This window comes from Mytilinidion resinicola, assembly GCF_010093595.1.
Source record: "Mytilinidion resinicola strain CBS 304.34 unplaced genomic scaffold BDZ99scaffold_6, whole genome shotgun sequence".
NCBI classification, from domain to species: domain Eukaryota; kingdom Fungi; phylum Ascomycota; class Dothideomycetes; order Mytilinidiales; family Mytilinidiaceae; genus Mytilinidion; species Mytilinidion resinicola.
In genome coordinates this window covers 1,774,029-1,801,764 of record NW_022985442.1, presented here as the reverse complement: position 1 = coordinate 1,801,764, position 27,736 = coordinate 1,774,029, and the positions used below count along the sequence as shown (strand labels likewise).

Genomic DNA, 27,736 nt, shown 5'->3' with positions numbered 1-27,736 from the left:
AACGTATGCATGTCAAATTGCAGATGCCTAATTGGCATGTTCCTGGCTATCCTCGAGGATTGGCACATATTATTACTCTACTAGAGTGGAAACCTCGATCGGAGCATGGGGGTACCTCTTTCCAAGAATCTACCTACCTGCAGCTTGGATGGCTACAAAAAGATGGCCATGACCCACCTGAACACTGAATAGTGCTGAAACCCCAACTCTCCCAAGCTCAATTGACATTATGAAACCGCAAATCTTTACTCTAGTCTCTTCTGTTGCCCTGGTCAGCGCCAGCTACACCAAGAACCTCAATTACCGCAGTCCTTCAGAGCACCATCCTGCGCTCGGCATATCGATTCACAAAGTCGTCAAGAGGAATGACCCATCCAGCACTTGGGATCCGTCGAAACTGAACTTTACTCATGGCATAGCTTCTGGCGATCCTTTCCCTGACAGCGTGGTGCTCTGGACGAGAATTGCTCCCTCGGCTGATAACGACAAGTCCAATGTTACGGTTGAGGGTTACGTACCGCTGTACAACCATGATACGGAAGAGTATGTTGCCATGTCAAATGCGCCAGTCTGTGTGCAGTACAAGATATCTACCGATAAAGAGTGTAAGAATGTGGCGGATTCCGGGACAGTGTACACTTCCTCCGACATTGATTACACAGTCAAGGTAAGAGACAGCGATACACGGTTGTTTCTGGTTCTCTCCTGATAGTACATGAAGTTTGTTCCTAACAATGAATCAACAGGTTGAAGCGAAGAAGTTGAAGCCCTACACCACGTACTACTACCAATTCAATGTCTGCAATTCGAACAACGTTAGCCCGTTGGGGAGGACTAAGACGACGCCTCACGCCGATGATGACGTTACCAAGGTTGGTATCGCTGTCTACTCTTGCTCAAACTTCCGTAAGACTCATATCTTGACCCGCTACTCTAGGATCTACTGACCATTATTAGCATTCGGTTTCTTCAACGCATACGGAAATCCCGTGCGAAAAGTACGTAATCTTTTGACTTTTCCTAAGCTCAACGACACTGACTGGCCACGCAGGATTCCGTGGACTATGTGGTCCATCTCGGCGACTACATCTACGAATACGCAAATGGCGAATACGGCTGGGGCCAAACCATTGGCCGAGTGCCTCTTCCTGACAAGCAAATATACTCATTGTACGACTACCGGAAGCGAATCGCAACATACCGCACAGATCTCGATCTCCTTGCTAGCCACCAGCAGTTCCCGTGGATTCCTGTATGGGACGATCATGAGGTCTCTGACAACACCTACCGCGATGGTGCGTCAGAGTTGAACAACACCGAAGCTTCCTTCGTTGAGGATGGTGGGGTCAGCGTTGATCAGCGGAAAATGAACGCTGTCCGAGCATACTTCGAATGGATGCCGATCAGGTAAGACTTCCCAAACAAACATAACATCAGTTACTAACCCTCAAAGACAAGTTGAGATGGACGACAACCTGCGCATCTGGCGTTCATTCTCCATCGGCAAGCTCCTTGACCTCATCATGCTCGACACCCGCCACTACGACCGCTCCATCACCGATCTCTACTGGAACACAGACTACGTCCACGAGATCTCCGACGATGCCGGCCGCAGCATGATGGGTAGTCGACAAGAACACTGGTTCTACAATCAACTCTCCTCGTCCTCCAAACGTGGTGCTGCATGGCGCATCGTAGGCAGCCAGACCGTCTTCAGCCGCCTAAATGAGTCAGTTGCGTACGGACTCGAGAACCCGCTCGACTACGACGCGTGGGACGGATACCAGTCCAATCGCAACCGCACTTTTCAGCATCTCTACAATAATAACATCGGGAACAACATCTTCCTCTCCGGCGATAGCCACGCGTCCTGGGTCTCCGACCTCGTCTGGCTCGACGAGAAGACCTACGACCCCGCCACCGGCGCCGGCAGCATCGGCGTTGAGTTCGCTGGCTCTGCGGTGACTTCGCCTTGCCCCTATGGTGCTAACATCTCGATGGCGTTGGCGTATAATGCTACGAAGTTCCTGGTCGCTGCGAATAAGGAGCTGCAGTGGAGCGATATATACTACCGCGGCTACTACGAGCTGCATATCTCGCCGAGCGAAGTCGAGGCTAAGTACTTTGGGCTGCCTACGGTAGTTACTAGAAATAATTACGAGATCAGCCTGGCGAACTTTACGGTTCAGAGCGGGGCTAATAAGCTGAATCGGCCGGTTGCGGGAGGGACGGTGGAGAGCGGGAGTTTGAAGACGGGGAAGACGGTTATGACGAATGCGACTGTGGATACGGGGAATGGGACGTGGTTTGTTAGCCATTTTGATTTGGAGGTCCTGTAGGTAGGTTTGAAAAGGTATGGGAAGATGAGGGAATGATATGAAGAGGTATAAGATTCTGAGGAAAAAAGTTCGCTGAGGACCGTAATGTTAGTATTCTATCTACTTGGCACATCAAATCAGATCGTTTGGAGATGCCACGGCACGCTGGGCATGAAAAAAGTGGCACACTCAGCAAGTACTCGGCCCGTGTGTACACCTGTCTGCCACTGCATGAAGTGCTTCAACAAGTTTCCACGTAGCCTAGGGCAAAGAGCTTCAATCTTCTTTAGATTCCTGAAAATAGATTAAAGCACCCTAAGCAGTGGCAGACAGATGTACACAGGAGACAGCTTGTTCTAGAATTAGTGTGCTACCTTTTCCGTGCCCCGCGTGGACGGTTACTACACGCTTTAAAGCAGACCGTGGATCAAAGGTAAAAGTGGCATTGTTGAGAGGTATAAACGGGAGCCAGTCCGAGCGATTTGAGCTCGATTTTGACATGTTATTATCACGGCTTGTGAATTGGACAGTTTGAGATTGTCCGCGGCACAACACGCTGAATTAGATGCCAGAATTTAGGTTGATTTTGATGTTGCGAGATGTATGAACGGGGGCCAGTCCGTGCGATCTGAACTCGATTTGGTCATGTTGTTGACGTGACACACAAATTAAGCCATCTCTAGCATGTCATTGCCCTGGACCCTAAATCTGACTACAGGAATTAGGTTGATTTCAATGCCGCGAGAAGCATGGACGGGAGCCAGTCCGTGCGATTTGGGCTTGATCTGGGCATACTATTGACGCGGCACCTAGATTGGACCAATTTCAGCATGCCATTGTCACGGATTGTATATCGACCTCTTCGAAAAAGACTACTTTTGAAACTGTCAAGATGTATAAAGTGGAGCCAGTCCGTGCGATTTCGAGTCAGTTTTGACATACTATTGCCGGCACCTTTGAATCGATCCATCCCGTCACACCTTCTACCTAGTCGGCTCGCAACTCGGCTCGTCCGGCGGCACACAAGGCAAGATCGCAGGATACACACCTCCTAGCTTTTTCTCGAACTCGACATAGCTCGCGCCCAATTCTTCTTCTACGCAAATAGTCTTCGTCACATCACCGAACGCGACGCTTTCGCAGGCACCAGTCGCGAGATCCTCTAATCCAGTTCCAGCTACTAGGATCTTCCCGCCGCGCATCACGAGCTCGATGTTCTCTTCAGGGGCGTAGATGGCTCGGGCGAAGGGGTCATGGTAGGAGAGGGAGGGAGAAGTGCTGAAGATGACGATGTCGGCGAGTTTGCTGGGGGCGAGGGAGCCGATGTGGTCCTCGAAGCTGGCGGCGTGGGCGGCGTTGATTGTCATCATTTCCCACATCGTCTTCGATTCGATAGTCCTCTTATAGCTCTCCTTTGTTACTGATAACGCACACACAGCTTCTCTTGCCATAGTCGCAGATCCGGAGGGTAGCCAGTCAGTGCCCAGAGCGACGTTGACTCCAGCTTCAAGGAGGTAGCTGACGTTCAGCGTCTTGCCGTATAAGAAAACGTTGCTTCGCGGTGACCACACGACGTGGGCACCGCGTTCAGCAACAAGATCGAAGTCCGCCTCCGTCAACCCGAGGGCGTGAACAAGAGCTAGGTTCGGAGCGATGATATCGTAGCTCAGTCCTCCCCCTGCTGGCGCAGGCGTCACATCGTACGTCTCGCTGGAAAAGCACTGGAACTCATTCGCCGCCTCTGCGTCCACGCCTTCACCAACATGGGCCAAATACCGGTAGATTTTCCCTGCCGTATCGCCAGTCGTAGCATTAGGGCCGTAATCACAGTCTCCGTTTCTCAGGATGCCGCTCATATCGTCGAGCGGGAAGACAGCCCAGGTAGCTGCCGGGTTGTACAACCCAGCCTCTAGACCAGCGACGTGGTCCAGATTCCGCGTTAATCCAGACGCCATGGGACCGCCCACGATCGAGGTGGTGCCAGAGAAGACGTGGCGCAGTTCTCCCCATTTCACCGCGTCGGCGACAGAGCCGTTGACTTCCGTCTCGCGACGCTCATTTCGCCTAGTTCCCACGCGCCAGTCGTGTCGGTGGTTGACTTTGACGCCGTTGTCGGCTAGGGGGCGGAAAGTGGAGAAGTCGAGATGTTCGTGGAGGTTGATGAAGCCGGGGGAGATCACTGAGTCGGTGCAGTGGATGAACGTGGTTTTCCTGGTCTTAGCTTCTTGGATGCAGCTTTTGCCCATGCATGCGATCTTGCCGGCGTGGATGAGTATATGGCTGTCGTGCAGTGCGCCTTCAGAAGTTAAGATGGTGCCGGCTAGAAGGATTGTTTCGAGACTGCCTTGTGTGGTGATCTTGCATCCAGCATGGGATGCTCCCATGAATCCATCCATAGTCCAGATAAATGCCAGTATTGACATAACTAAAGCTAGTTCAGAGAGAAAGAAGAGCCTGCCAGGGCGATGAAAACGACGATTCATTATGGAAGCGAGGGGCACCGTAGACTGTCTATTCAGTGCAATACAGACACGTGGGGCATGGAAAAGGTGGCGCTCTAATTCTAGAACAAGCTGTCTCCTGTGTACACCTGTCTGCCACTGCTTGGATTGCTTTAATGTATTTTCAGAAATCGAAAGAAGATAGAATCTCTTCAGCTTGGGCTATGTGGAAACTTGTTGAAGCGTTTCATGCAGTGGCAAACAGGTGTACACACAGGCAGAGTACTTGGTGAGGGTGCCACTTTTTCCGTACCTAGCGTGACAGATAAGCATAATATCACATGAACAGGTTTTAGTAACGCTGCTTTAGATCCATCATATGAAGCCGGACGAACTACTGCACCTCTCTGAAGAGCATACCCAGCTACGCTGGGCCTGATAAAAACATGACTTCGTAACCTGCATAAGAGTCTTGGTATGCAAGATAAGAAGGCGAGGGAAGTTGTGAGAGGTCACTAACTAGATAGATGTATGTGTATAAGATTCGAAGTAAGAAAGTGACGTGGAGGGTGTAGAATGATATTCCGGTCACCACCATTGACTTCCAAGGGACACGTGCCCGCACTATCACAGCAGTGAATTTTCCTTGCAGAGACTATGTCCCTCGAGCCACCCTCGAGCTAGTCGCGACTAAGAGCGCAGAGTAAGTACCACCAAGGTCGCCCACAACGCAGCTTGGAACTCCTAGATTTGTTGATATGATAAGGACAGTTGGCTAGTTCGATGACCGAGTTACTATGCTACGCTATCACTAACAATTAACGGCCTCGTTGTGTTGAAAGTCTAAGTCGAGGTACGTGAAATGAAGCCTGCAAAAACTTTTGATGACTCCCTCCATCCACTTAGACTCTTGGCAGCACCAGTTCCCCCATTATTACTAGTTGCTGACGAATCCTATACAGAGCTCCAACATTTCAAAAGAAGCGTCTCTCCCAAATCCGTAAGGCTGTCCGCAAAAGCGACGATACAGTGAGAATCAGACATTACCAAACAATCGATAAATATCCCCGTGAACCCTCATGATCTCGTGTCCCCCGCAGAACTAGCGCGTCGATATATATAGCCCGCAGCCACTCCCGAGGCTCCCGCGATCGCCCCAATATCAACGGCTCACACCCCGAGCGTGCCTCGTCCCACGGCTCTGTCCTCTCATGACCTCTACGCAGTCAATTGTCTGGACAGCAGATCTGGGACGAGTTGAGTGATCCATTCGCCGGCAGTTCGGCACGACCCTAGTTATCAATTGCCCCATTCGACCCAGAGCTTGTGGTTTCTGGGGTTGCATGGTGCGCTTTCCAGGAGGACGAAAGCGTTGGAATACGAGGTCGATCCGTCCGGACGCGGTGTTTCCGGACGTCATTGGGGAACCACATGACCGAATAGCAAGGCACATGTTTTTGTGTGTAGGCGATGGTACTGGCGTGGTCGTGATGTCGAGGTAGAGGGCCTTCAAATTGGGATTATAAAAGAGCGGTGGGAGGATCTTCTTTTCGAAACGTCGATACTTGATATCATTTCACGAAACTTGAGTCAATTTAGTGCCAAAGATCTCCTGTTCACCTCAGTCTGTCGCTTCAATTCCGACGATATAATAAACAAAATGAGGCTCTCATTTCTCGCACCCGTTCTCGCCCTCCTCCCTGCCTTCGTTACGGCCCAATACGACGTCCCCTCTGCCCCGTTCAAGCTCGTCGTGCTCTCAGATAGCTCAACCCTCAACGGCACCGTGCTCTATTCATGCCACGAGGGCGCCTCGATCGAAGGCCTCTGCACCGGCGGCACCTCCAACCCAGCCTATTCAACATACACCCACAACACCTCCTCCAATGCCGGCGAGGTCAACGAGACCCTTGGGGCCTCCGGCTACCTCATCTGGGTCCTTCCAGGGGGTACTTTCAACGAGTCCGAGACGTTGACTCTAAACGTCAACCCGATCTCCAATGTCGCGCTGCCGCTCTTCTGGCCGAGTATCGAAGACTCGACGTCGGTGGCATTCGACAGTAACGGGTTGCTGAATATCCAGGGGTACTTTGACGATCGCGTCGTTCCGATTGTTGGCAGTACCTCGTATGTGGCGTACTACCGCTGGTACGTGTGCACTACGTATTACCAGGGGTATACGTATCAGACGCTGGCATGGGCATTAGGGGAGTTCCCACCGGAGAATCCGACTTGCCAGGCGGTTAGTGTGAAGCAGGTGTTTTTGTAGAAGACTTAGGGTTACTGGGGTAGCCGATGATCCGGATTACGGTTGGAAGAGGAAAAGAAGAGATATTGCGGACGCAAGATGAAGAAGCCGGTTGTCTTGAAGATTGTGCCTACAAGTCGTGCTCAAGCTTAGGATAGCAGCTCATAATGTTTAAACGCTTCATGATTATGACAAGTCGCAGCGATCAACTCTGTGACAAGCCTCTTGACATACTATTTCGAAGACTCTAGCCATGAGCCAGCAGCCCACACGCCGACGCATCCGAGTAGAGCTGCCGCACCCGCTAATTGTTTGCTCCAGCCACCATCAGCGTTGACTCTAGCGGCACCCTCTCTATTCAATGAGGGCCTTGCAGCTTTGGCCGCTGGCGCTGGTTCAGCTTCGGGCAAAGCTGCGAGAGACTCATTATGTCTCCTTACATCATTGATCATTCTTTCAATAGCTTGTAGTTCTTCTTGCCACGCCGTCTCATTTCCAACTCCACCCTCAACCTCCACATTTTGGACGTTTCCGAAGAAGTCCATGACGAGTCTTGACCTAGCAGCGGATTCACCACCGTTAAAGAGGTCATATCGTACGCCAGGGTGTGAATGTATCTTCTCTTCATCGTAGCTGTCGAACAGATCCCCCATTGTCAGCTTACTCGATGGTTCGCGGACTTGGGTTTCGAGGAAGTCGAGGTTGTAGTAAGTGTATCGATCGATAACGGCGACGCCAACATCGTTATCGGCGTGGTGGGAGTAGGAGGACTGGTCCATCTCGGAGCTTCCTGTGGCGAGGATGTTGGGGGAGTAGAATTTGGAGTACATGGTGTTGGCTTGGCAGGTGTCAATCATGAAGAGCATTTCGTGGTAACTATAAGACACATTAGTTTAGGAAGCGTGAGAGCGCAAATTGTACGCTACGTACCGTTTCTTCTCCCACATCTGCTCGAAAGCGTCCGCTAGGTCGAACGCGCTGATCTCCTCTGCGTCCTGAAATTTCAAGAACTCGTTGCCTCCATGACCTGTCATGTAAACGAGAATATTGCTCCGGTCATCTGTCAGGAGCCGTTTACTCCTAGGCATATCCTCCCCAACCCGATCCGTAAGCAGACGAATGAAGTTCTCCACCGTGACTTCATATCCACGGTAGTCCACCTCAATGTTGTCACCATATAGATCTAGCGCACGGTCGGCGTTGTTGTAGACAGTGCCAGGAAATGCGTTTCGCGGGTTGCATGCCATGTCGTCGGGCAACATTAGGATGATCTGTGAGTCTGGGATCCCGAGCCGCTTGACGGTGCGGTAGAGGGAGAGGACATTTGCAAGATGGCGGTAGTTGAACCAAAAACGAGAGGTGGAGACCAAAACAGCCCAATTCGAAGTGTGTTCAGCGGACGTGAAGGTAACGAGTGCGACGAGGAGCACGATGCCCCTCAGAAGAAGGCTCATCTTGGTGAAACGAGGGGTGTCTTGAATGGAAGTGAGACTCAAAGCATTTCAATGTACAGAAAAGACGCGGGAAGTGAACACAGCGTATGGGAAGAGAGGTTCGTGATAGACGCTTGGTGTTGATGTTTGAGAAGCAATTACCAATCCTCGCGGGTGAACTGCGGCGCGTGGGCATGGCATCACCGCGGAGGACCAAGAGCTACACTATCCCATCTTTCGCACGCAATCCCACTGCTGTCGCTAGTAAGTCATAATGGATTGTGGAGTGTCATTGCAACTTTCTTGTATATAAATTCATCTCTCCATCCGCCATCCTGACGTCCACCGTCTACAACCCCGTCCCCCTCCGCCAGCTCTCTGCCACCGGCGAAGCTATGGCCCCAGATCGGGGCTCTCTCTCCAGCGAACCTCGCTCTCCCTCCTCTCCCGGACGTCAAGAAGAAGAAGATGTAGATTCCATACCGCGTTCCCGGAGCAATGCCCAGCGCTTCCTCGCCTCCCGCGCCGACGAGCCCCAAAACTTCACCCTCCGCGGCGTCCTCGTCGGCCTAGCCATCGGCGTCGTAATATGCTTCTCGAACATGTACTTCGGCCTGCAAACCGGCTGGGTGAGCGGGATGGCCATGCCCTCCGCCCTCATCGGCTTCGCCTACTTCAAGGTCGTCGCACGCGCCCTCAACTACCCATTCACGCCCGTCGAAAACGTGCTCGTGCAATCGGTCGCTGGGGCTGCGGGGACGATGCCGCTAGGGTGTGGCTTTGTGGGGGTAATACCGGCGCTGAATTATTTGCTGAAGCCGGAGGAGAACGGGCCGCTGGATATTACTTTGTGGAAGCTCATAGTGTGGGCAGTGGGGATATGTTTCTTCGGGGTGGTGTTTGCGGTGCCGCTCCGGAAGGAGGTTATTATAAGGGAGAAGCTTAAGTTTCCCAGTGGGACGGCTACAGCGCTCATGATACGGGTCTTGCATGGGGATGAGAAGTCTGCAGCAGTTGCAACGGCTCGCAGGAGAGAGGAGGCGGATACGCCTGGTGAAGAGGAGCAAGAGGGGCTCCTAGCTTCTATGCCTGTGGAAGCAGAAGACAATTCGTTCGTTTCCAATCGAAAACAGACGGACGAGGAGGGTGTAGAACTTGGTAGTGACGACGACTGGAAAGCCAAGATTCGGCTTTTAGTCATCGCTTTTGCTGTGTCTGCACTTTATGTATGTTTACTCTTTTCTTTTGAACATGTTGATCAAACTGATGCTTCTACGAGACTTTGATATCGTACTTCATCCCGCAGCTCCACGATATTCCAATCTTTGGGCTTCCTTTAGCGCACAAATGGCTCTGGACTCTAAACCCATCCCCGGCGTATGTGGGCCAGGGAATCATAATGGGTCCAGCTACAACGCTCCATATGCTCATTGGAGCTATCGTTGGATGGGGCGTTCTCTCTCCTCTAGCAAAGCACAAGGGATGGGCCCCAGGAGAAGTAGAAGACTGGGAGACAGGAAGCAAAGGCTGGATCGTGTGGGTTAGTCTCGCGATCATGCTCGCAGACTCCCTCGTCAGCCTAGGCTGGCTCATCCTCCGGCCTATAATCTTCTACGCACGCGTGTGCTTCCATCAGCTGCGGGAAGCAAAGCGCTCTGAAAGCAGAGACCTCTCATATATTTCAGCCCCATCTTTAAGGCGTCATCAATCCGATGATGAACCAGACGCCCCAGAAGCCCATCTCATTTCCACGCGCACAACAGTAATTGGTCTCGTCCTGTCGCTCGGTCTTTGCATCGCCGCCGTTCACATCTCTTTTCCCTCTTTAATCCCAATCTATCTCACCATCCTCGCGCTCTTACTCTCCCTCTTTCTCTCTATCATGGGCGTCCGAGCACTAGGCGAGACCGACCTCAACCCCGTCTCCGGCATCTCGAAGCTGACCCAGCTCGTTTTCGCTTTCATCACACCCAAAACTGGTCCCGCGGCCAAGAACGCCATCATCATCAATCTCGTCGCTGGCGCTATCTCTGAGTCTGCAGCACTCCAGGCTGGCGATCTGATGCAGGACCTGAAGACCGGACATCTGCTTGGCGCGGCACCGAACGCACAGTTCTGGGGCCAGATTATTGGGTCTGCTGTTGGCGCTGTCCTCTCGGCCGTAGTGTACAAGCTCTATACGCATGTGTACACCATCCCGGGAGGCTTATTCCAGGTGCCCACGGGATACGTGTGGGTGTTTACTGCGAGACTAGTCAACGGAAAAGGCCTTCCGCCCAAAGTTGCTGAGTGGGCTACGGGAGCTGTTGTCATCTTTGCCATTTCGACGATGATGAGAGTGTGGGGTGTTGCGAGGAAGAAGGCTGGACAGGCGGGGTGGTGGGTTGACTGGATCCCTGGCGGTATTGCTGTCGCTGTTGGTGCGCTGCTTTCTCCTTACTCTCTGCTTCCCACTTGCCATATTTTCTACAAGCTAACTACGTGCTAGGCATGTACAACGTCCCCTCCTTCACTCTAGCACGCACAATCGGCGGCCTGATCAGCTTGTGGTGGAGACGGTACAAGGGACGATCGGAGACACCTATCGTCGTCCTTGCGAGCGGGCTTATCCTAGGAGAAGGGCTCTTTAGCATCGTTAATCTGCTTTTAGCTAGTTTGCATGTGCCTACCTTGTAGAAAGTCTAAACGCAATGCGCCGCAAATATTGCTTAATATCGCTTCTTTCTAATAGTTGTCTCATGACATGATGTTTGTGCCGTGCATCAGCTTGATAGTCATCCCATGTTATAAGCCTTGACCATCTATGGTTAATGGATAACAAGCAGTGCTTCTTCCGGATCTTGGTAGAATTCTGATACGGCATGGAACGACGCCTCAGAGTCACGAATCCCTTCTCCTATGAAGTCAACGTGTAGGATGGGCCGATCTTGAGCCGCTTCTGCTTCAAGTGTCTCTTTGTCGCTTGCAAATCCGTCAGACGGGTGTTGGCGGAATACAAAAGAGCACGGCTCTTCATAAGCTGAGAAATTCGGGGGTAGCGATGCAACCAAGTCTCCAGGCTTGGTAGATGCTGGTAGAAGCGCTAGCGCACCGCTGGTGAGTCGAGCCAAAACCTTGCCTTCGACGACTTCTGTGTTGGCGCCGTGGTAAATAGCATAGGTAAGGTACAGTGGGACCGTCTCAGTCTTTCCTCGGAAAGCCTCAGAAGCCAATGATTTCCATTCTCGTAAAGCTTTTGGCGGAGGGAGAATCTCGTCATCTTGGACTGCGAATCTCCAGGCTGAATACACCTTTGGCCACTGAGCGTCCAGTTGTTGAAAGACATCGGGTTTGAGGTGAGATTGGGTCTGGCGCTGGTATTCTCTAAGTCTTTCCAGAAGTGTCTTTGCAGACATAAAATGGGAATTGAATCCGTCGCGAATACCCTTGGGAATGTTTTCAATCGATAGTTCGCGGCTGATAAGTAGCACTTCGTCGGTTATACTCAGGTGACACCCAAGAACATCTCCGTATTTCAAAACTGCACGAGAGTTTCGAGGTGTACTCAGCGGAGAGCCATTCCGGTAGCCTTGTGCGGCGCTTAAAAAAGGAGGGCGGGTTGCAGACAACGTCAAAGGTATCCTATGAGTCCAGTCTGGTACCCATGACGGTAGCCCTTCGAGGCGATATCGCGCCATGCTCTCGCCAACGCATGCAAAGAGGGTAGGAAGACCATACAAGTTCTGGATCCACCAAGCGACGTCTAGGAACAATTGGCTGACCGTTTTCGAGTAGTCCATTCCTGTTGTCCAGAGTTGACCATCCGTAGCAAATCCGAGATGAGCGAAGACCATGTCTCTGGGGTCGGTCACCCCAAGCCCCCTTCTTGCCAGCAGCAAATCAATCAGCGTATTTCCAAAGACAACCCTTTCTCCAGAGTAGTAGGAAAGGACGGTGTTATCAGGGGCCGAGTACGAGGTGAGCCTTTTGCCATGGTGTTCCCAAGCTTCATGCATCTGTGAGACGATACTAGTAGCTGGTGCTTCTGATATTGAAGCTTGCCCAGTCCCGTCATCTTCACTCTTTTCTTTCCTTAACGCTTGGTAGAACCTCTCCCACCTTACCCTCGTTCGTCCACACTGGATCCACGGGCTGGCAGAGAAGACAAGCTCTTGGAAGACCCAAACGCGCCCGAACCATTGCCTGCTCAGGATCTTGTCTAGTCTGGCGTCTGCTGTTAGGCTTAGTTTTTTACTCCAGTTCTTCTCTGATTTTTCTTTAAGAGAATCGGTGATGGTAAATGGCGGCCGAAGCGATCGAAGTATTCTCTCTTCGTCGTTGCGATTGGCGGGTCCAAGGTAGGCGACAGTATGTCGTGCAGAAGTGTATATCTGCCCCATGATCCGAATTTGAGCAGTCTTCTCTTCTTCGTCGCTCTGGTTTATGCAGACACCATCAGCCCATAAGAGAAGTGTGTGGTTCTGGTCGCGGAGGTCATGTATAGCGGCGTGCAAGCTGTCCGTTATGCTCAACGAGGAGCCGTCGACTATGATTGTCTTATTCTTTTCCGGACTGCCCCAGACATAGGAAAGGGCTGTGTAGTGCATGTAGATATCTTCAACGCACATCGATATCGTAGTATGGATAAGACGGCTGTGGATTGGTGAGGATAGATCTTTGTTGGGCTGCAACTCTAACAAGCGTATGCCATCTTCGTCAGAGATGGGCTTGTACTCGTATATAGAAATGGAAGCCATTGTGTTTGCCTCTAGAGGAATGTAGCTCTGCCTTATTGAGGGAGAAGGAGAGACTGAAAATCAATAAAAAGGCGTGATGAAGGCTGGTCGAGTGCTGGCTTGTCAGCCCAACCTCGGCGACAAGGGTCCATCCATCATGCAGAGATAGAAGACCCCCACGTTGGATAAATCTTCATAGGTTTGATTGATATAAATACAAGAATATATGTACGCACATAGGTAGCTGTGTACAAGAAGAGAAGAGCGGAGAAGTGGGTAGTATGCATCGACCAATAACTGGAATTAATGCAAGTCCATACCTACAAGAAACAGTAGGAACATGTTTCAACCACTGCTTTTAACGACTCCACCAATGGCATTTTAACGCTGTCAATACTTATTTTGACTCAAAGCAGCCCCGACAAGTCCAACCACCGGGTTGAAGTTTTGGTAAGCACAGGACGAGGTGATAGCCACAGTACCGTTCCCAGCCATATCAGTAATGCCATCTCTTACGACACCAAACATAGGATACACCCCATCTCCAAGATCTGTAGGAAATGGGATCATGTTCATCTTCGGGCTAGACTCGTCGGCGTTAAACTCCCAGTTAACGTTCGAGCCCACGGTGGTCGAAATGTTGGCTTCAGAAGACATCAATGCCCACACGAAGACTGCATCTGTCGGGAAGTCTGAGTTGCTGGGAACAGTGCCGCCTGAACAAATCGCATCTTTGGGATGGATGCGGTACCAATAAACGACACGGTCTTCTGTCACCTCCGGCGCGCTGCCAGTTTTCCACCAAGAGATGTAGTACTGTGCAATGACCCGCCAGGCAGAGTGATCAATACCATAGACGTAGCTGCCAGCATCGCCCAGTTGCAGAGATGCTGGGCCAGTCTCGCTTGCGGGCGGGAGATCACGGATGTAGTGGGATTCGGGGAAGTCGTTCCATGTGAGAATCTCAATGATATCTGGCTTCACCGTGTTGATAGCGTCCTTCCATCGGTAGTCGAAAAGGGTGTCACTATATTGAAGCCAGTTACCCCATTCGTTCAGGTCTTTGAATTGCCAGGGTGAAACCGCTGTGATGTATGGGCCTGTCCTGCCAGCGCTTGAAAAGGCCGATTTGAAAGCAATATCAGCATCAGTCGTAAGATTTGCGTGCTCGTTCAAAGGCCAGGCCTGCCAGTTCAAGAACCCGTCCGCCGAAGGGTAGTCGGAAATGACCTTGGCCGCTTGGGTTTGCGGATCAGATTGTGCTGCCATTGAGTAATTGTCCAGCGCTGGCGCAAGGGTTATACTGTGGCCCGCAGAAGATGCAGCACTCTTCAAGCTGGCAAGAAAGTCGTTTCCGTAGAGTTCCCCTCCGAAAGTGGACACCAGGACATCGCCGTTCCACTTGAAGGCTGCGTCACTTGTCGCGTGCTTTGAGATTCTATCCACCATGTAGGATGTGTTCCACGCAACTCCAGTAGGGCAATCATCCTGTCCAGATGCGTAGTTCATGTCGAAGGAGTACATAATCTTGAAGCCCTGCGCTTCCGCGACGGTGAAGGCATCATCGATACGATCAGCTTGCCATCCTAGGTTTGGAGTCGAGCAGTCCGGGGGCACCCAGTTCAACGCTGGCATTCTTTAGCCTTCGGTCCTCGAACAGGTCCTGAATAGTCATACCAAATCCGTCGATTCCAATTTGTTTGGCCGATTTGATGTCTGTCTCCCATTCTGTCTGCGAATAACTATATGAATTTTGTACCTGGCGAAATTGTTAGAAATCTGATCTAAAGACTAAACGGATCGGTTCAGATATATACCATGAAATGAGCGAAGACGGTTGCGCCATGCACTGCCCGAGCACCGGCGCTAACCAAAAGGATGACAGACGCTAAAGAATGCATTTTTGCTGCCCGCAGAGTAATAGAAGGAGAGAATGGTCGAGGAAGCCATTTGGGAGATGACCGGCCTCTATGTATATATTATCGGAAATTGACGATGGGGGCGTAAGATGTTAGGGTCGCTTTGGGAAAAGTTGCAAGGGTAATACCAGGATCTAAGTATAGTGAAACGTTTTAACCCCGATGGCGCTCTACGTCGGCCTAAGGTCTGTTCCGACCGTTTATATTAAGTCGGTGACCTCGATTTAGTAGGAATGGGGTGAGCGAAGGCGATGGGATCACGTGCACCCGTGACCAAAGTATGGCTTTGTCAGCATTTTTGCGTCACGCTGTCGTCGTCTACAGTGCCCCTTCGAGAAGGATAGACGCGTATCCGTGCCGCGGATCTAGGCCGATCATTGGAAGCATCTAACTTCTAAGTATATATGACCATATCAATTCTACAGGCTTCGTTTCGACAGTTCGAAAGGACACCATCTGACTCTTAGATCTCCCAGAGGCATTCGAACTCCTAGAAAGCATCTGAACATCAGTCAAAGCAATGGCTGACATTACCCCTTTCAAAGTGTCTATTCCGCAAGAGTCTCTCGACCGTCTCCACCAGAAACTAGCTCTGGCTGACTTCCCAGACGAGCTCGACGAAGCCGAGTGGGATTATGGCGCACCACTCGCAGATATCAAACGCCTGACCAAACACTGGCTTGAGAAGTATGACTGGCGAGCAGAAGAAAGAAAGATCAACGAACTACCCCAATTCAAAACATCTGTTACCATTGACAGATTCGGAGACCTTGATTTGCATTTCGTACACCAGAAATCTCCAATCAAGAATGCGATTCCATTGATATTTGTCCATGGATGTAAGACCACATCCAACTTGCAAGTTTCTATGGCCATACTAACACAGAGCGCCAAAGGGCCTGGCAGTTTCCTCGAAGTCACCAAAATCCTGCCCCTTCTTTCTGGTAGCTCCGACGGCTCCCCGGCCTTCCACGTCATTGCCCCTTCAATCCCCAACTTTGGCTTCTCTCAAGGTGTCAAGACGAAAGGCTTCGCAGTTCCACAATACGCAGAAGCCTGCCACAAGCTCATGCTGAAGCTCGGCTACAACGAATACGGTACATAAAAGCCCCTATCCCCGCTACATCCCCTCCTTTCATTCCATCCATCTCCCAACTAACACCCCCCCAGTAACCCAAGGCGGCGACTGGGGCTGGTGGATCACCCGCACAATCGGCCGCCTCTACCCCACCCACTGCCTGGCCTCCCACTACAACATGCTCTCCACCGTCCCCCCTTCCCCGACCACCAACCCGCTCCTCTCCCTCCAACACGCCTTAACCCCCTACACGGCCGCCGAGCGCGCCGGCCTCGCCCGTACCGCCTGGTTCCGCGCCGAAGGCCAAGGCTACGGCGCGATCCAGAACACCAAGCCGCAGACCCTCGGCTACAGCCTCGCCTCCTCGCCCGTCGGGCTGCTCGCCTGGATCTACGAGAAACTGCACGACTGGACCGACAGCTACCCGTGGACCGACGACGAGGTGCTGACGTGGGTCAGCGTGTACTACTTCTCGACGGCCGGCCCGGCCGCGAGCGTGCGCATCTACTACGAGAACACGCACGATGCGCAGGACGCGCGCACGGGCCTGCCGGCGTGGAAGCTGGCGCAGCGGTGGACGCCCGGCGTCAAGATCGGCGTGGGGCATTTCCCGCGCGATATCTACGTGCTGCCGCCGCTGTGGAGTCGCGCGCTGGGCGAGGTGGTGTACGAGGGGCGGCATGAGCGCGGTGGGCATTTCGCGGCGTATGAGGTTCCGGAGCTGATTGTGGGGGATTTGAGGGCGATGTTTGGGAAGAGGGGTGGGGCGTTTGGGGTTGTGAAAGGGAAGGATGGGGTGGTTGGGTAGGAGTTGGATGAAATGGGAGTCTGGGTTTGTTAGGTTAGGAACGGTAATGATTAAGTTTATTTGATAGGAATAAGGTAGTGATATCACGAGAAACGAATTTCCAAAATTGAACTTTTGCGCATTCAACACGTCATGCATAAAAGAGTACAGCAATAAAAATACACATGTCCGGAATTTCCTCATCCACAACACGCTCCCAAGTGCCCCCGCTTGCACCTCGGTTCAAAATACACGACCAGCCAACCCGTATTCTAAGAAAGAAGCATGCACAAGGTCCAGGAAAGTAGAGTAAATACAAAACTCAAGACCCACACGCATAGTACAAGTCGCGTGTTTCATCGCCTAATTTGCAGTGACGACAGCTACTCGCCCTTCAATTTGTCCTGTTTGACGGAGAATGCCATTTCTAGCAAGTCCTTCTCCTCCTTCTGGTGAGCAGCCTTCAGACCCGTCGCCACACTGGCGCTGGGGTTGCGGCCAGCGTACATGACGTGCCTGCGGCTGTGGTGCTCGGTATTGTTGAGTAGGGTCTCGATTCTTGGTTGAGTGAAGCTCCAGGCACCGGCGTTGAGTGGCTCTTCTTGGCAATAGACAATGTTCTGAGCGTTGGGGTACGAGTCAAGGTTCTCCTTTAGTTGTTGCCAAGGGAAGGGATTTAGTTGTTCGATGCGAGTAATGGCAACGTCCTTGAGCCCGCGCGAAGCACGTTCCTTGTGGAGCGCAGCGAAGACTTGGCCAGAGCAAAGAATGACGCGTTTAATGTTCTCATGTGACTCAATTTCGCCTGTCGCATGACCCTCGTCAGGAATGATCCATTGGAAGTGAGATTCCCCAGTGAATTCTTCAATGTCTGATCGCGCTATGGGATGTCTGAGGAGACTCTTGCTGAAGAATAGAATGAGAGCTAGGTTTCCATGTCAGCATCTCCCAAGGACGTGGTTGCATCAGACTTACGTTTCCTAAATTGGCGGTTCATTTGTCTCCTAAGGATATGGAAGTAGTTGGATGGCTTTGTGAGGTAGGCGATCTGCATATTGCAGTCTTGGTGCTGGCGATCGAGTTTGTCGGGAGACGGGAAGATTCTAGGATCCTCGTTACATAGCTGTAAGTATCGTTCCATACGTCCCGAGGAGTGCTCTGGTCCTTGACCGTCATAACCATGTGGCAAGCTCATTACTAGACCAGTACGTTGTAGCCATTTGACTTCACCGGACGCAACGAACTGATCGATGATACATTGAGCGTTGTTGGCAAAGTCACCGAATTGTGCTTCCCACATAACAAGAGCATTTGGCGAAGAGAGGGAGTAGCCATACTCGAAACCAAGCCTATATGAAGGATGTCAGCCATGTAACCAAAGTTCAGAAGAGGTAAGACTCACACTCCGAATTCGCTCAATGATGAGTTCGAAATCACGAAAGTGGCCTGATCCTTGTCGAGATGCTGTAATGGGGTGTAGGTAGCTTCGGTTTCCTGGTCGTGAAGAACAGCATGACGTTGTGAGAAGGTACCACGCTCCACATCTTGACCCGAGATTCGGACGTGGTGTCCGTCCATAGCGATGGTTCCGAAAGCCAATGCCTCAGCAGTCGACATATCGATATTTTTGCCCTCACTCACGGTCTTGGTGCGGCCAGCAAGGATACGCTTTAGATTCCTGTGTACAGTGAAGCCTTCCGGCGCGCCACCAATAGTCTCAGCAATGTGATCCAGCTTTTCCTTTTCGACGGCGGTCGGAAGATGGGGCAGAACTTCAGTGGCAAGCTCCTTTGGTGACTTGAATCCGTTCCAAGCAGAAGTGAGCCATTCCTTGGCATTCGGCTGGTAGTCCTTGCTGCGAGTGAAGCTCTCATCGAGCATACCCCACACCCAGGACTTGTGCTCTTCGATATCTTCCTTGGTAAATGTCTTCTCTTCCAAGAGCTTGGTGACGTAAGTGTCTAGCGCCGGGGGATGCTTCGCGATTCGCTTGTACATTAGCGGTTGCGTGAAGAAAGGCTGATCGGTTTCGTTATGGCCTTGCTTTCGGTAGCACACCATGTCGATGACAACGTCCTTCTTGAACTCAGCACGGTAATCGGCTGCCAACTGGCAAACGAAGTTGAACGCCTCGACATCATCGCCGTTGACGTGGAACACAGGAGCATCGATGGCCTTGGCAATATCAGAGCAATATGGTGTGGAACGGGCAAATCGAGGATCGGTAGTGAAGCCGATTTGGTTGTTGACGACGATGTGGATGGTGCCTCCAGTATGGTACGACGGGAGGGAATGGAAGCCCATAGTCTCATACACAATACCTTGACCGGCGAACGCAGCATCTCCGTGAAGAAGAACACCCATGGCAGTCTTGGCCTCTTTCTCATCGTTGTTGTAATGGAGAATAGCGCGAGTCTTTCCGAGCACGACGGGATCCTCGGCTTCCAAATGTGAAGGATTGGCGACAAGGGAGAGCTGGACACGCTTTCCTGATGGCGTGGGACGTTCGAAGTTCATACCCAGATGATATTTGACATCTCCGGAGCCCTCGTCGGAAGGATCAGCGCTACCAGCGAATTCGCTGAAGATCGACTCATTCGGTTTCCGGACCACGTTACTCAGCACGTTGAGACGTCCACGATGAGGCATTCCAATGACGATGTCCTTGACGCCATAGTCGACACTGCGATCGATAAGAGCTTTCATGCCAGGAATCAAGCTCTCGCCACCTTCCAGACCGAACCGCTTGTCGTTCGGGTATTTCGTGGCCAAGAAGTTCTCGAAGCTTGTTCCCCAGATAAGACGGTCCAAAATTCGGCGCTTTTCGTCTACGGAGTATTTGTATGGCATAGGAATCTCCACTCGCTCACGTAGCCAATCGCACTGTTCGCGGTCAGGAATATGGATGTATTCGATACCGTATGATCCACAGTACAACCGCTCGCAAGCTGAGATGATGTCCCTCAGTGTCATTTTTGTCCGCGTGTCTGTTTTAAACCTTGGCAAAATACCCGGACCGAGAGTGAACTCCTGGTCAAGGTCCTTTTCCGTGAACGAGTAGTGGGATAGCTCGAGTTCGGGCGGCTTGCTGTATCCAAATTGTTCCGCCTCCGTCCGAATGCCTAGAGGGTCGATCTTGGCCTTGTGGTGTCCTCGAGCCTGGTAGGCGCGGACGAGAAGCTGGACTTTCAAGTGGTTCAGGACATCGTTGCCTTCGCCAGCTGTCATGCCCAAGCCAGGTCCCAGCGCTGGGCCCAAGCCGCCGTGTGGTGCAGGGACGATGGTCGGAGGTGGTTGGAAGGCCTGCGACACGGGCATGCCGCCCTCTTCCATGTTCCGGAAGTAGATTTGCCATGAGATATGGACACTGGAAGGGTCGTGCTTCCACGACAGGTACATCTCATCGACATAGTTGGCGGTATTGCCCTGTAGGAAGGAGTCGTTGGGGTCCTGCCGAGAGTTAGCTTCAAGGAGTCCTTCGAGATTCGCCACGATGCAGATGGAGTCCGTACCACGCCTTTGTCGGTATCTGAAGCCGCAAGAGCATAGCGGCGATGCTGCTGAAACCGAGGGACAGCCCCTAGAGCTCGTTGTTTCGAGGCGATTGAGGTCGCGGGAGACGTGCCGGCGAGAGTCGAGAAGTTCGACCGCGCGCACCTCGCGCCGCTGCAAGCTTTCCGGAGAGTGACGCGCAGCATGATGGAGCGAGCACTAAGAGGAGAAGAGCATTAAAGAGGAGCTGTTTGAGAGAGGGAAAAGGAAACACAGCATGCAGCAGTCAATTGGTGAAGCGGAGAGGTTTTTAGGGCGCTGCGGGAGAGCATCATGGCCAGCGGGAGTTGTACCGCTGCTCCCAGATTTCAGCCACGCCAAGCCCCAGCGCGACTACGCCCCATGCGGCCACGAGACGTGCGCTTGCATGACAAAGAGGCTGCACCATTGGTCGTATCGCTCGCTATAATTAAAAACGCTCTAGAAATGCCTCACTGCTTTGCCTGTTGCCAGAACCGACAGGCCGCCTCTTCCGGTGACCCTCTGCAGTCCCGCATAAGTCCTGGACGCCCGAATCGACGCCCGAAGCCAGCTAGGCACGACATAGGTAGGTGTGGCTTCGGAAGAACTTCATGACCTCTTTTGGAGGGAGGACAGACTGCAGAATCGAATGAGCCAGCACCTTCTCCGCCTCTCAGCGCGATGACTCGGGCGAATCGAATCAAGCAAACACCTCAGATCTGGACGATTGGAGGCAAGAGACGTTGCAGGCGCCACACCTGGAACGTTGCGGCACGAGGCGCTGCCAGCTGACGTTGTGATGCGTTGCGATGCGTTGCATCTGTCATCGCCGCCCGCGAAATCCTGCAGAGTCGGAATCTGTACAAGGCAATGATCGTTCCGGGGTCACCGGAAGTCAAAGGTGAAACAAAACCTCTCACGACATGTTTTGAAGGTCCTAGGTATCACTTTGATGGGTAAATGAAGTCTTATCCTATCCTTTTACTCCATGTCGCATCTGACTTCCGATTATGATCCACCCTTCGCGGGGCTCCCCTTTGCTTCTGTCGTCTGTTCATCGTTGCTTTAGTCGTCTAGGTTCAAGAATTCCTAATATTCGACGGGAGGGCCGGCACTTTCGCCGAAGTACACGATAGTCCTAAAACTTGAGATCTCCTCGTCCTGGTAAAGTCTTGAACCGCGAACATTGCTGAATACAGAATGATCCAAAAACGGTTCTTGCACGCTTTCGGCTTTGTTTGCTCATACTTGGGTGGTGGGCTTCCAGTTTTAAAAATTTATGAGTTCTGGGCTCATGTTTTCTGGGCGTCTGGCGTCTAGGTTTCATGGTTATCAGCTTGGTTCTCATGATATAATATACCTTCATCCGCCTTCATGATTTGGCTGTCCCATCTCCGTACGTGACAGCAACTTTCCCTCATGTTGTGATTTGGTGGCAGGGTTGTTCGATTTTCCTACGAACCTATCTATGCCATCACACTCCCCTTCCGCTTTCAACCTCATCCCCTACCCCCTACCACACCCTAATACCCCTGCTTCTCCTTCGGCAAGTACGGCTCCTCCAGATACTTAACATCCTCCTCACTCAGATCATACTTCGCATTCTCCACCGCCTGATCGATCCTCTCAATCGAGCTGAGCCCAATAATCGGCCTCACCCCCTTCTTGATACACCACGCCGTCGCAATCGTCGCCATGCTCACGCCCCTCTTCTTCGCAACCTCCTCGACGCGCCCGACGATGGCCTTGTCGACCTCGTTCTCGCGCTGGTACACCAGCATATGCAGGAACTTGTCGCTCTTTTCGCGGACGGTGGACTCGCCCCCCCAGGGGCGGGTGAGGGCGCCGCGGGCGATGGGGGACCAGGGGATCAGGCCGACGCCCGTCGCGTTGCAGTACGGGATCATCTCACGCTCTTCTTCGCGGTAGATGAGGTTGTAGTAGTTCTGCATGCTGATGAACTTGTGCCAGCCGTGCTTGTCGGCGATGTTTTGCAGCATTTGGAACTCCCAGGCGGCCATCTGGGATGCAGTCAGTATACCGTAAGTCCGCTTTTCGGGGTTGAGGGTAGAGGTGGGGTTTGGGGGATGTAGAAAGGCGAGTCTAGGGGGTTCTAGGGGGGGCCTTCAACGTACCGATGAAGCACCAATGTACCTGACCTTCCCGCTCTCGATCACATCGTTCAACGCCTTCATGATCTCCTCCTTTGGTGTATCCCGATCCAGCCGGTGGATCTGCAGCACATCGATATATGTGCCCAGCCGCGCCACGCTCGCATCCACAGCCTCGAAGATGTGCTTCCGCGACAAGCCAACCTGGTTGACATAGCCGCCGTCGTTCGTCGACACCGCTGCGATGGTCGGCTGGCTACCGTCCTGGGCGACGCCGAAGTAGCATTTCGAGAGGATAACGACTTTGCTGCGGGGGATGTTGTATTTCTTGAGGGCCTTGCCGATGATTTCTTCGGATCTGCCGTTGGAGTAGACGTCGGCCTAGGGGGAGCTGTTAGCACTGGATTCTTTGCTGTTGGTATTGGTTGGAAAGCGAGCTTACAGTGTCCCAGGTGTTGATTCCGACTTTGTAGGCGTGCTCGAGGAGAGGCAGGGCTTTGTCTTCGTTCAGCACCCATTCCTGCCACTCACTGCTGCCATAGCTCATAGCGCCGAGGATGACCTTGGAGACCTTGAGGCCGCTCTTCCCGAGACTGCATGGCGTGAGCCAGATAATCCAGTGCAGCTGATTCGATATTAAGAACTCACTTTCCGTATTCCATCTTGACTTGCGTTGCGTTCGTGTGGAATTCTTCAGAGCTTCGTGGTGTCTAGAAAATGTTTGGTGAAGAAGGAGAGATTGAGGGGCACGACTATTGTATCTTTATAGCTGAGATCTCAATTGCGTCAACAGAAGCATTTGCCGGACTTAAAGCTTCGGCTCCAGCCATAGGCAGTTGGGGAAGGGTACAGAAATTGAAGCCGTCCACTCAGGGTGCGTCACCGTTGTGAATCTCGCCGGCGATGCCCCCCATGTGGCCCCGCCATTTAACGCAAACTCCGAGGAAGCTACGAAGCTACTCCAGATCCGACTTCAAATGCGTGACGAAGCGGGGAAGCTTCCGATACAAAGAGCGGCGATAGCGGATTTTCACGCGCATATGGAGGCTGCTCACTATTGGCTTTGTAATACCATCACGGTGCTTCATGTCGTGTAGCGAATCGCAGCGTATTGCGTGGATGAGGTGTTCTCTATCAAACACAATCTCATTCGCTAGCAATCTTGACTGCACTGCTACAAATAAAGTGGCGAGACTCCAGCTATCACCTGCGAGTCAGAGATATGGACATGTTGGCAGCATTCCAAAGGTGTTGAAAGGCGGACAGAATGGCTGGGCAAGCATTCGCGCGGTTGTTCACGTTTGCAGATTTTGGATTTTCAGTCACGTTTATAAAAGCCATTGTGTGCATAGAGAATATCAGGCCTTAAGCCCTTGCATTGTGCAACTCGCCCAGTCGAACAAGACTGGTGCTCAACTAACGATCAGACCCCTGGATCCATGCCAGATGCCGACCTGAACGCCGCCCGCGAATGTCCAAAACGATCACTCCCCTACTGGCCACCGCGCAGACGAAGCACCAAGTGCAGAGTGGACTCCTTCTGGATGTTGTAATCCGAGAGTGTCCGGCCGTCCTCGAGCTGCTTGCCGGCGAAGATGAGTCGCTGCTGATCTGGGGGAATGCCCTCCTTGTCCTGAATCTTGGTCTTCACGTTATCGATCGTATCCGAGGATTCGACTTCCAACGTGATCGTCTTTCCGGTCAGGGTCTTGACGAAGATTTGCATGCCACCACGGAGACGGAGGACCAAGTGAAGGGTAGATTCCTTCTGAATGTTGTAGTCGGATAGAGTTCGACCGTCCTCGAGTTGCTTGCCCGCGAAGATAAGACGCTGCTGGTCCGGAGGAATACCCTCCTTGTCCTGGATCTTAGTCTTCACATTGTCGATCGTATCCGAGGATTCAACTTCGAGCGTGATGGTCTTGCCGGTGAGCGTCTTGACGAAAATCTGCATGCCACCACGGAGACGGAGGACCAAGTGAAGGGTTGACTCCTTCTGGATGTTGTAGTCGGAAAGGGTTCGGCCATCCTCGAGCTGCTTGCCGGCGAAGATCAAGCGCTGCTGGTCTGGTGGAATTCCCTCCTTGTCTTGGATCTTCGTCTTAACATTGTCGATAGTGTCAGATGACTCAACCTCGAGGGTGATGGTCTTGCCGGTCACTGGTTATCGGGTTAGCATTGCGATGAGATGGCGGGGTAGTGGAGGAGACATACGAGTCTTCACGAAGATCTGCATTCCACCGCGCAGGCGGAGAACTAGATGGAGAGTCGACTCCTTCTGGATGTTGTAGTCGGACAGAGTGCGACCATCTTCCAGCTGCTTGCCGGCGAAGATCAGGCGCTGCTGGTCAGGCGGGATGCCTTCCTTGTCCTGGATCTTGGTCTTGACATTGTCAATGGTGTCAGAGGACTCAACCTCAAGGGTGATGGTCTTGCCGGTGACTGCAGCGGTTGTTAGAGCGAGGCTCAAGAAGCGGGGTGGCGAGCGGGGGCGACTTACGGGTCTTGACGAAGATCTGCATCTTTGCTGGTTTGTATGAGCTTGTTTGGTGGTGGTAAGAGTGTGTGAGTAGCAGTGGGGTGTAGTGCGGTGAGAGTGTTGCAGGTGTGTGGAAGAGAAGAAGCTGATGGGGGCGAGGTGGAGGTTTAAGTAGGCGGCGGTGGCAGTGAGGGCACAGGGCACCAGGCTGACATCAACGGCTTGGCACGCTAGTGCGGTTGCCGGCAGCGGCAAGCAGGTTCGAGCATCTTCTTCGCGCAATCGCAGCCAGCACGACAAAAACCTGACACGCCACACGCTGATGAGAAAACCAGTGGAAACCGCTTATTCACTGCGTGGAAATCTGCGGCCTCAACACCACAGCCCGCCCGGAGATGCGCTTTTTTGCCGCGCTGCCCGAGTTGGTGAGCTGAGATAGGCTGATCGCTGTATCGCTGCATGTGACCTTGCAAAAGGCCTCGCCTCGCCTGCTTTTCCACGGCCCCGTGGAGCAACTTGCAGCTGCCTGGAACCTTGGAAGCCTCTTCGACTCATCAACCCCAGGCCCTTCATCCAGCCGCCGCGATGCTGCCTGCCTCCACGACCCGAAAGCTGCCCGCTGCAGCCGCTCTGCATCCCGAAAGAGCCCTCCCGATAGAGCCCGGAGCGCCTCGATGGTGTTCGGCCCTGTTGAAGCAGATCATATCATGCCGATAGACTCAAAAAGACCTCACGTCACGCTTACTACCCCTCTCCATGCAGAACTTCATTCTGATGCCCGATTGGACGTGTATGTCGGCTGGCAACGCTGAATTCAATCTATGCCTACCTGCTATGCTAGTACGCGGTATTCTTCCTTACCAAATATTGGGCCACCACAAAATGCTGTCAAACCTCCGTGCTGCGCGCAATGACAGCAATGACATCGCCAAACGACCGTGCGTGGCAGCCTCCTAACCGCAGCATGTCACAGCCTCCACCACACCCTCAATCTCAACCGGCAGCGCCCGTCCGTTCTGGTTGCATGGGCCCAGACGTAGGGAGTCGTGCATTGCTTTCTCTTTCATCTCAGCCTAAGGCCCGGCTGTCCTACGGCCACAACATCACAGCTTCCGTCCGTATACTACCGGGCTGTTACAAACGTGAGTAACATAACACCAACGGGTAAGGAAACTCACATCTCAAAGTACCCGTGGATCGACCTATTCTTGAGATCGCTTTTCACTTTGGCGCAGAGGATATCAACTTCTTCCTTTTTCCATCCTAGGACTCGTGTCATCAACGCCAAACAGAAGCCTTCCATGCCGTCAGTGATGTTGACCAGGTTCCATCTGCCCAGCATCTTCAGGTCCTTGTCCTTGGGCCATGGGTTTGTTGGCCATGCGAAGCTCAGCTCGTGGATATCGTCGAACCCGACGTTAAGCATGTACTGCCGGAAGTGTTTGCTAGCATCAATTGGCCGTCCAGCCTTGCCTGCAGCTTCGATCAAGATCTCACCCCATCGCTCAAGGTCGGTTCCTTTCGCAGTATCGTCCGGTGACCTCGCGGGTAGAACGTAGTCTTGAATTTCGAGGTAACCGCCAGGGGCCAAATTGCTATTCCGATGTCAACGTGTGCATGCAGAAAGGTGGGGTTGGGGCGACTGACTCGTACGCCGACTGTATTATCGCCTGCCAGTCTCTAAACGAGCCTCCCATCAGTCGGAGATGTATGAGATCGAATTTTTGTTTCCACAGCCACTCGTCTTCGGCGTCATCTATTATGAAAGACAGATTCGGCGGGACACTTCGTAAATCAGCGAGCTACCTTCCCAAAATCAGGACACCTTACAACGACGGCTGGATCGGCGAAAGATCCGTCCCGACGACCTGAACCACTGTCAGTGCGTCTCATGGGAGTCTGCTCGTGTCACTGCATACCATGGCATCGGGGAATTCGTCCGCTGCAACACAACAACGGCTTGTCAGTCGCAATCGTACCATTTGAGAGAGGGCTTGTCGTACCAAAGTCGAGTGCCCAAATTCCAGTGCCTGTACCCACGTCCAAAACATGTTTCGGCTCTCGAACCGGTGCAAAGAACAGCTTGTCCTTGAAGCATAGGTTAAAAAGGTGGTGCTGCAGGTCTGGTACGGTCAGCAGGTTTCGTTGAATAGCTTCCAAGCGTTGTCTTACCGAGTCGATCTTTCTCTTGCTGCACGTAGCTGCAATTAGCCATATACTCTCAATCGGTGTGCGCCATTCTTACATCGTCATTTGGAAAAATGTAATTCCCGTCCTTGTACGCTGTTTGATCAATCAGTTATCTCCCGTCTGGAGCCGACGTTCGAAGAAGCAAGGCAAAATCGCATACCGTGATAGGTCCGGCCGTGTTCAACGCGATAGCTCCATATGGACTCTGCTAGTGACGTTGTGGCATTGCTTACACTGGTCAGGTTGAGCGTTTGATATCGGCATAGAAGGGTTGGATTACTGACGTATCATCGCCGCCAAAAGCACTGTCGTTGTCTTCCTGCCATCACAATCAAGTAAGTTTGGGAACATTAAAGACACAAGAAGATGCTCAGAGGCTTGAGGAGATTAGCCATCGGTTGGGAGGGTCAACAGCGAGGAGACGATGCGCCTACATCGACCTCCAGCGTTTGCGCTGCCAACTGCACTGGATTTGCCATGCTGGTCAAGTGACCGGGAGCTCTG

At 52.4% G+C, this 27,736-nt stretch overlaps 12 protein-coding genes across 12 annotated transcripts; 4 read left to right on the top strand and 8 right to left on the bottom strand.

The window, feature by feature from the left end:
• Positions 1-229: 229 nt before the first annotated feature.
• On the top strand, positions 230-2,339 carry BDZ99DRAFT_382970 (uncharacterized protein; the record flags this gene model as incomplete). The annotated part of the gene is made up of 5 exons (XM_033715302.1): positions 230-667; positions 747-906; positions 958-998; positions 1,052-1,407; positions 1,454-2,339. The coding sequence occupies 5 exons, from the start codon at positions 230-232 to the stop codon at positions 2,337-2,339; spliced, it is 1,881 nt and encodes a 626-aa protein (XP_033579627.1).
• A 511-nt stretch (positions 2,340-2,850) lies between these two features.
• BDZ99DRAFT_461315 (metal dependent amidohydrolase) lies at positions 2,851-4,596 on the bottom strand. Its single transcript, XM_033719601.1, has one exon. It carries the CDS (start codon positions 4,562-4,564, stop codon positions 3,302-3,304), a length of 1,263 nt encoding a protein of 420 aa, XP_033579626.1. The 5' UTR covers positions 4,565-4,596; the 3' UTR covers positions 2,851-3,301.
• A 1,719-nt stretch (positions 4,597-6,315) lies between these two features.
• On the top strand, positions 6,316-7,196 carry BDZ99DRAFT_271209 (uncharacterized protein). Its single transcript, XM_033713894.1, has one exon. The coding sequence runs from the start codon at positions 6,420-6,422 to the stop codon at positions 7,026-7,028; it is 609 nt and encodes a 202-aa protein (XP_033579625.1). The 5' UTR covers positions 6,316-6,419; the 3' UTR covers positions 7,029-7,196.
• Positions 7,197-7,240: 44 nt separating this feature from the next.
• BDZ99DRAFT_383264 (uncharacterized protein) lies at positions 7,241-8,461 on the bottom strand (the record flags this gene model as incomplete). The annotated part of the gene is made up of 2 exons (XM_033715320.1): positions 7,241-7,883; positions 7,938-8,461. 2 exons carry the CDS (start codon positions 8,459-8,461, stop codon positions 7,241-7,243), a joined length of 1,167 nt encoding a protein of 388 aa, XP_033579624.1.
• A 226-nt stretch (positions 8,462-8,687) lies between these two features.
• Positions 8,688-11,161, top strand: BDZ99DRAFT_461310 (oligopeptide transporter-like protein). The gene is made up of 3 exons (XM_033719600.1): positions 8,688-9,666; positions 9,720-10,860; positions 10,929-11,161. The coding sequence occupies exons 1-3, from the start codon at positions 8,836-8,838 to the stop codon at positions 11,114-11,116; spliced, it is 2,160 nt and encodes a 719-aa protein (XP_033579623.1). The 5' UTR covers positions 8,688-8,835; the 3' UTR covers positions 11,117-11,161.
• Positions 11,162-11,979: 818 nt separating this feature from the next.
• On the bottom strand, positions 11,980-13,176 carry BDZ99DRAFT_497025 (HET-domain-containing protein; the record flags this gene model as incomplete). Its single annotated transcript, XM_033723479.1, has 2 exons — positions 11,980-12,095; positions 12,158-13,176. The coding sequence occupies 2 exons, from the start codon at positions 13,174-13,176 to the stop codon at positions 12,062-12,064; spliced, it is 1,053 nt and encodes a 350-aa protein (XP_033579622.1). The 3' UTR covers positions 11,980-12,061.
• A 138-nt stretch (positions 13,177-13,314) lies between these two features.
• BDZ99DRAFT_507809 (glycoside hydrolase family 71 protein) lies at positions 13,315-15,056 on the bottom strand (the record flags this gene model as incomplete). Its single annotated transcript, XM_033724278.1, has 3 exons — positions 13,315-14,741; positions 14,833-14,914; positions 14,973-15,056. The coding sequence occupies 3 exons, from the start codon at positions 15,054-15,056 to the stop codon at positions 13,546-13,548; spliced, it is 1,362 nt and encodes a 453-aa protein (XP_033579621.1). The 3' UTR covers positions 13,315-13,545.
• Positions 15,057-15,594: 538 nt separating this feature from the next.
• BDZ99DRAFT_383916 (alpha/beta-hydrolase) lies at positions 15,595-16,960 on the top strand (the record flags this gene model as incomplete). The annotated part of the gene is made up of 3 exons (XM_033715354.1): positions 15,595-15,913; positions 15,971-16,171; positions 16,245-16,960. 3 exons carry the CDS (start codon positions 15,595-15,597, stop codon positions 16,958-16,960), a joined length of 1,236 nt encoding a protein of 411 aa, XP_033579620.1.
• A 205-nt stretch (positions 16,961-17,165) lies between these two features.
• BDZ99DRAFT_507807 (2-oxoglutarate dehydrogenase-like protein E1 component) lies at positions 17,166-20,706 on the bottom strand. The gene is made up of 4 exons (XM_033724277.1): positions 20,452-20,706; positions 18,342-20,389; positions 17,915-18,288; positions 17,166-17,864 (listed from the first exon to the last, which is right to left on the bottom strand). Exons 1-4 carry the CDS (start codon positions 20,635-20,637, stop codon positions 17,323-17,325), a joined length of 3,150 nt encoding a protein of 1,049 aa, XP_033579619.1. The 5' UTR covers positions 20,638-20,706; the 3' UTR covers positions 17,166-17,322.
• A 1,041-nt stretch (positions 20,707-21,747) lies between these two features.
• On the bottom strand, positions 21,748-23,524 carry BDZ99DRAFT_461308 (aldo-keto reductase). The gene is made up of 4 exons (XM_033719599.1): positions 23,212-23,524; positions 23,006-23,156; positions 22,588-22,944; positions 21,748-22,473 (listed from the first exon to the last, which is right to left on the bottom strand). The coding sequence occupies exons 1-4, from the start codon at positions 23,223-23,225 to the stop codon at positions 21,976-21,978; spliced, it is 1,020 nt and encodes a 339-aa protein (XP_033579618.1). The 5' UTR covers positions 23,226-23,524; the 3' UTR covers positions 21,748-21,975.
• Positions 23,525-23,734: 210 nt separating this feature from the next.
• On the bottom strand, positions 23,735-25,406 carry BDZ99DRAFT_461307 (ubiquitin). Its single transcript, XM_033719598.1, has 3 exons — positions 25,064-25,406; positions 24,778-25,005; positions 23,735-24,723 (listed from the first exon to the last, which is right to left on the bottom strand). Exons 1-3 carry the CDS (start codon positions 25,083-25,085, stop codon positions 24,056-24,058), a joined length of 918 nt encoding a protein of 305 aa, XP_033579617.1. The 5' UTR covers positions 25,086-25,406; the 3' UTR covers positions 23,735-24,055.
• A 580-nt stretch (positions 25,407-25,986) lies between these two features.
• On the bottom strand, positions 25,987-27,711 carry BDZ99DRAFT_507803 (S-adenosyl-L-methionine-dependent methyltransferase; the record flags this gene model as incomplete). Its single annotated transcript, XM_033724276.1, has 9 exons — positions 25,987-26,173; positions 26,221-26,637; positions 26,690-26,827; positions 26,873-26,918; positions 27,022-27,165; positions 27,215-27,233; positions 27,288-27,325; positions 27,393-27,460; positions 27,695-27,711. The coding sequence occupies 9 exons, from the start codon at positions 27,709-27,711 to the stop codon at positions 26,146-26,148; spliced, it is 915 nt and encodes a 304-aa protein (XP_033579616.1). The 3' UTR covers positions 25,987-26,145.
• Positions 27,712-27,736: the final 25 nt, after the last annotated feature.

Coding starts and splice junctions, on each gene's coding strand:
- BDZ99DRAFT_461307 (XM_033719598.1), bottom strand. CDS start 25,085: ATGCAGATCTTCGTCAAGACCC. Junction 25,006..25,063: donor GCAGATCTTCGTCAAGACCC/GTAAGTCGCCCC, acceptor CAACCGCTGCAG/TCACCGGCAAGACCATCACC. Junction 24,724..24,777: donor GCAGATCTTCGTGAAGACTC/GTATGTCTCCTC, acceptor CCCGATAACCAG/TGACCGGCAAGACCATCACC.
- BDZ99DRAFT_461310 (XM_033719600.1), top strand. CDS start 8,836: ATGGCCCCAGATCGGGGCTCTCTCTCCAGCGAACCTCGCTCTCCCTCC. Junction 9,667..9,719: donor TTGCTGTGTCTGCACTTTAT/GTATGTTTACTC, acceptor TGCTTCTACGAG/ACTTTGATATCGTACTTCAT. Junction 10,861..10,928: donor CGGTATTGCTGTCGCTGTTG/GTGCGCTGCTTT, acceptor ACTACGTGCTAG/GCATGTACAACGTCCCCTCC.
- BDZ99DRAFT_507807 (XM_033724277.1), bottom strand. CDS start 20,637: ATGCTGCGCGTCACTCTCCGGAAAGCTTGCAGCGGCGCGAGGTGCGCG. Junction 18,289..18,341: donor TCATTGAGCGAATTCGGAGT/GTGAGTCTTACC, acceptor TCCTTCATATAG/GCTTGGTTTCGAGTATGGCT. Junction 17,865..17,914: donor GAACCGCCAATTTAGGAAAC/GTAAGTCTGATG, acceptor ATGGAAACCTAG/CTCTCATTCTATTCTTCAGC.
- BDZ99DRAFT_461315 (XM_033719601.1), bottom strand. CDS start 4,564: ATGGGCAAAAGCTGCATCCAAGAAGCTAAGACCAGGAAAACCACGTTC.
- BDZ99DRAFT_461308 (XM_033719599.1), bottom strand. Junction 22,945..23,005: donor GAATCAACACCTGGGACACT/GTAAGCTCGCTT, acceptor AGCTCCCCCTAG/GCCGACGTCTACTCCAACGG. Junction 22,474..22,587: donor GGTACATTGGTGCTTCATCG/GTACGTTGAAGG, acceptor ACTGCATCCCAG/ATGGCCGCCTGGGAGTTCCA.
- BDZ99DRAFT_271209 (XM_033713894.1), top strand. CDS start 6,420: ATGAGGCTCTCATTTCTCGCACCCGTTCTCGCCCTCCTCCCTGCCTTC.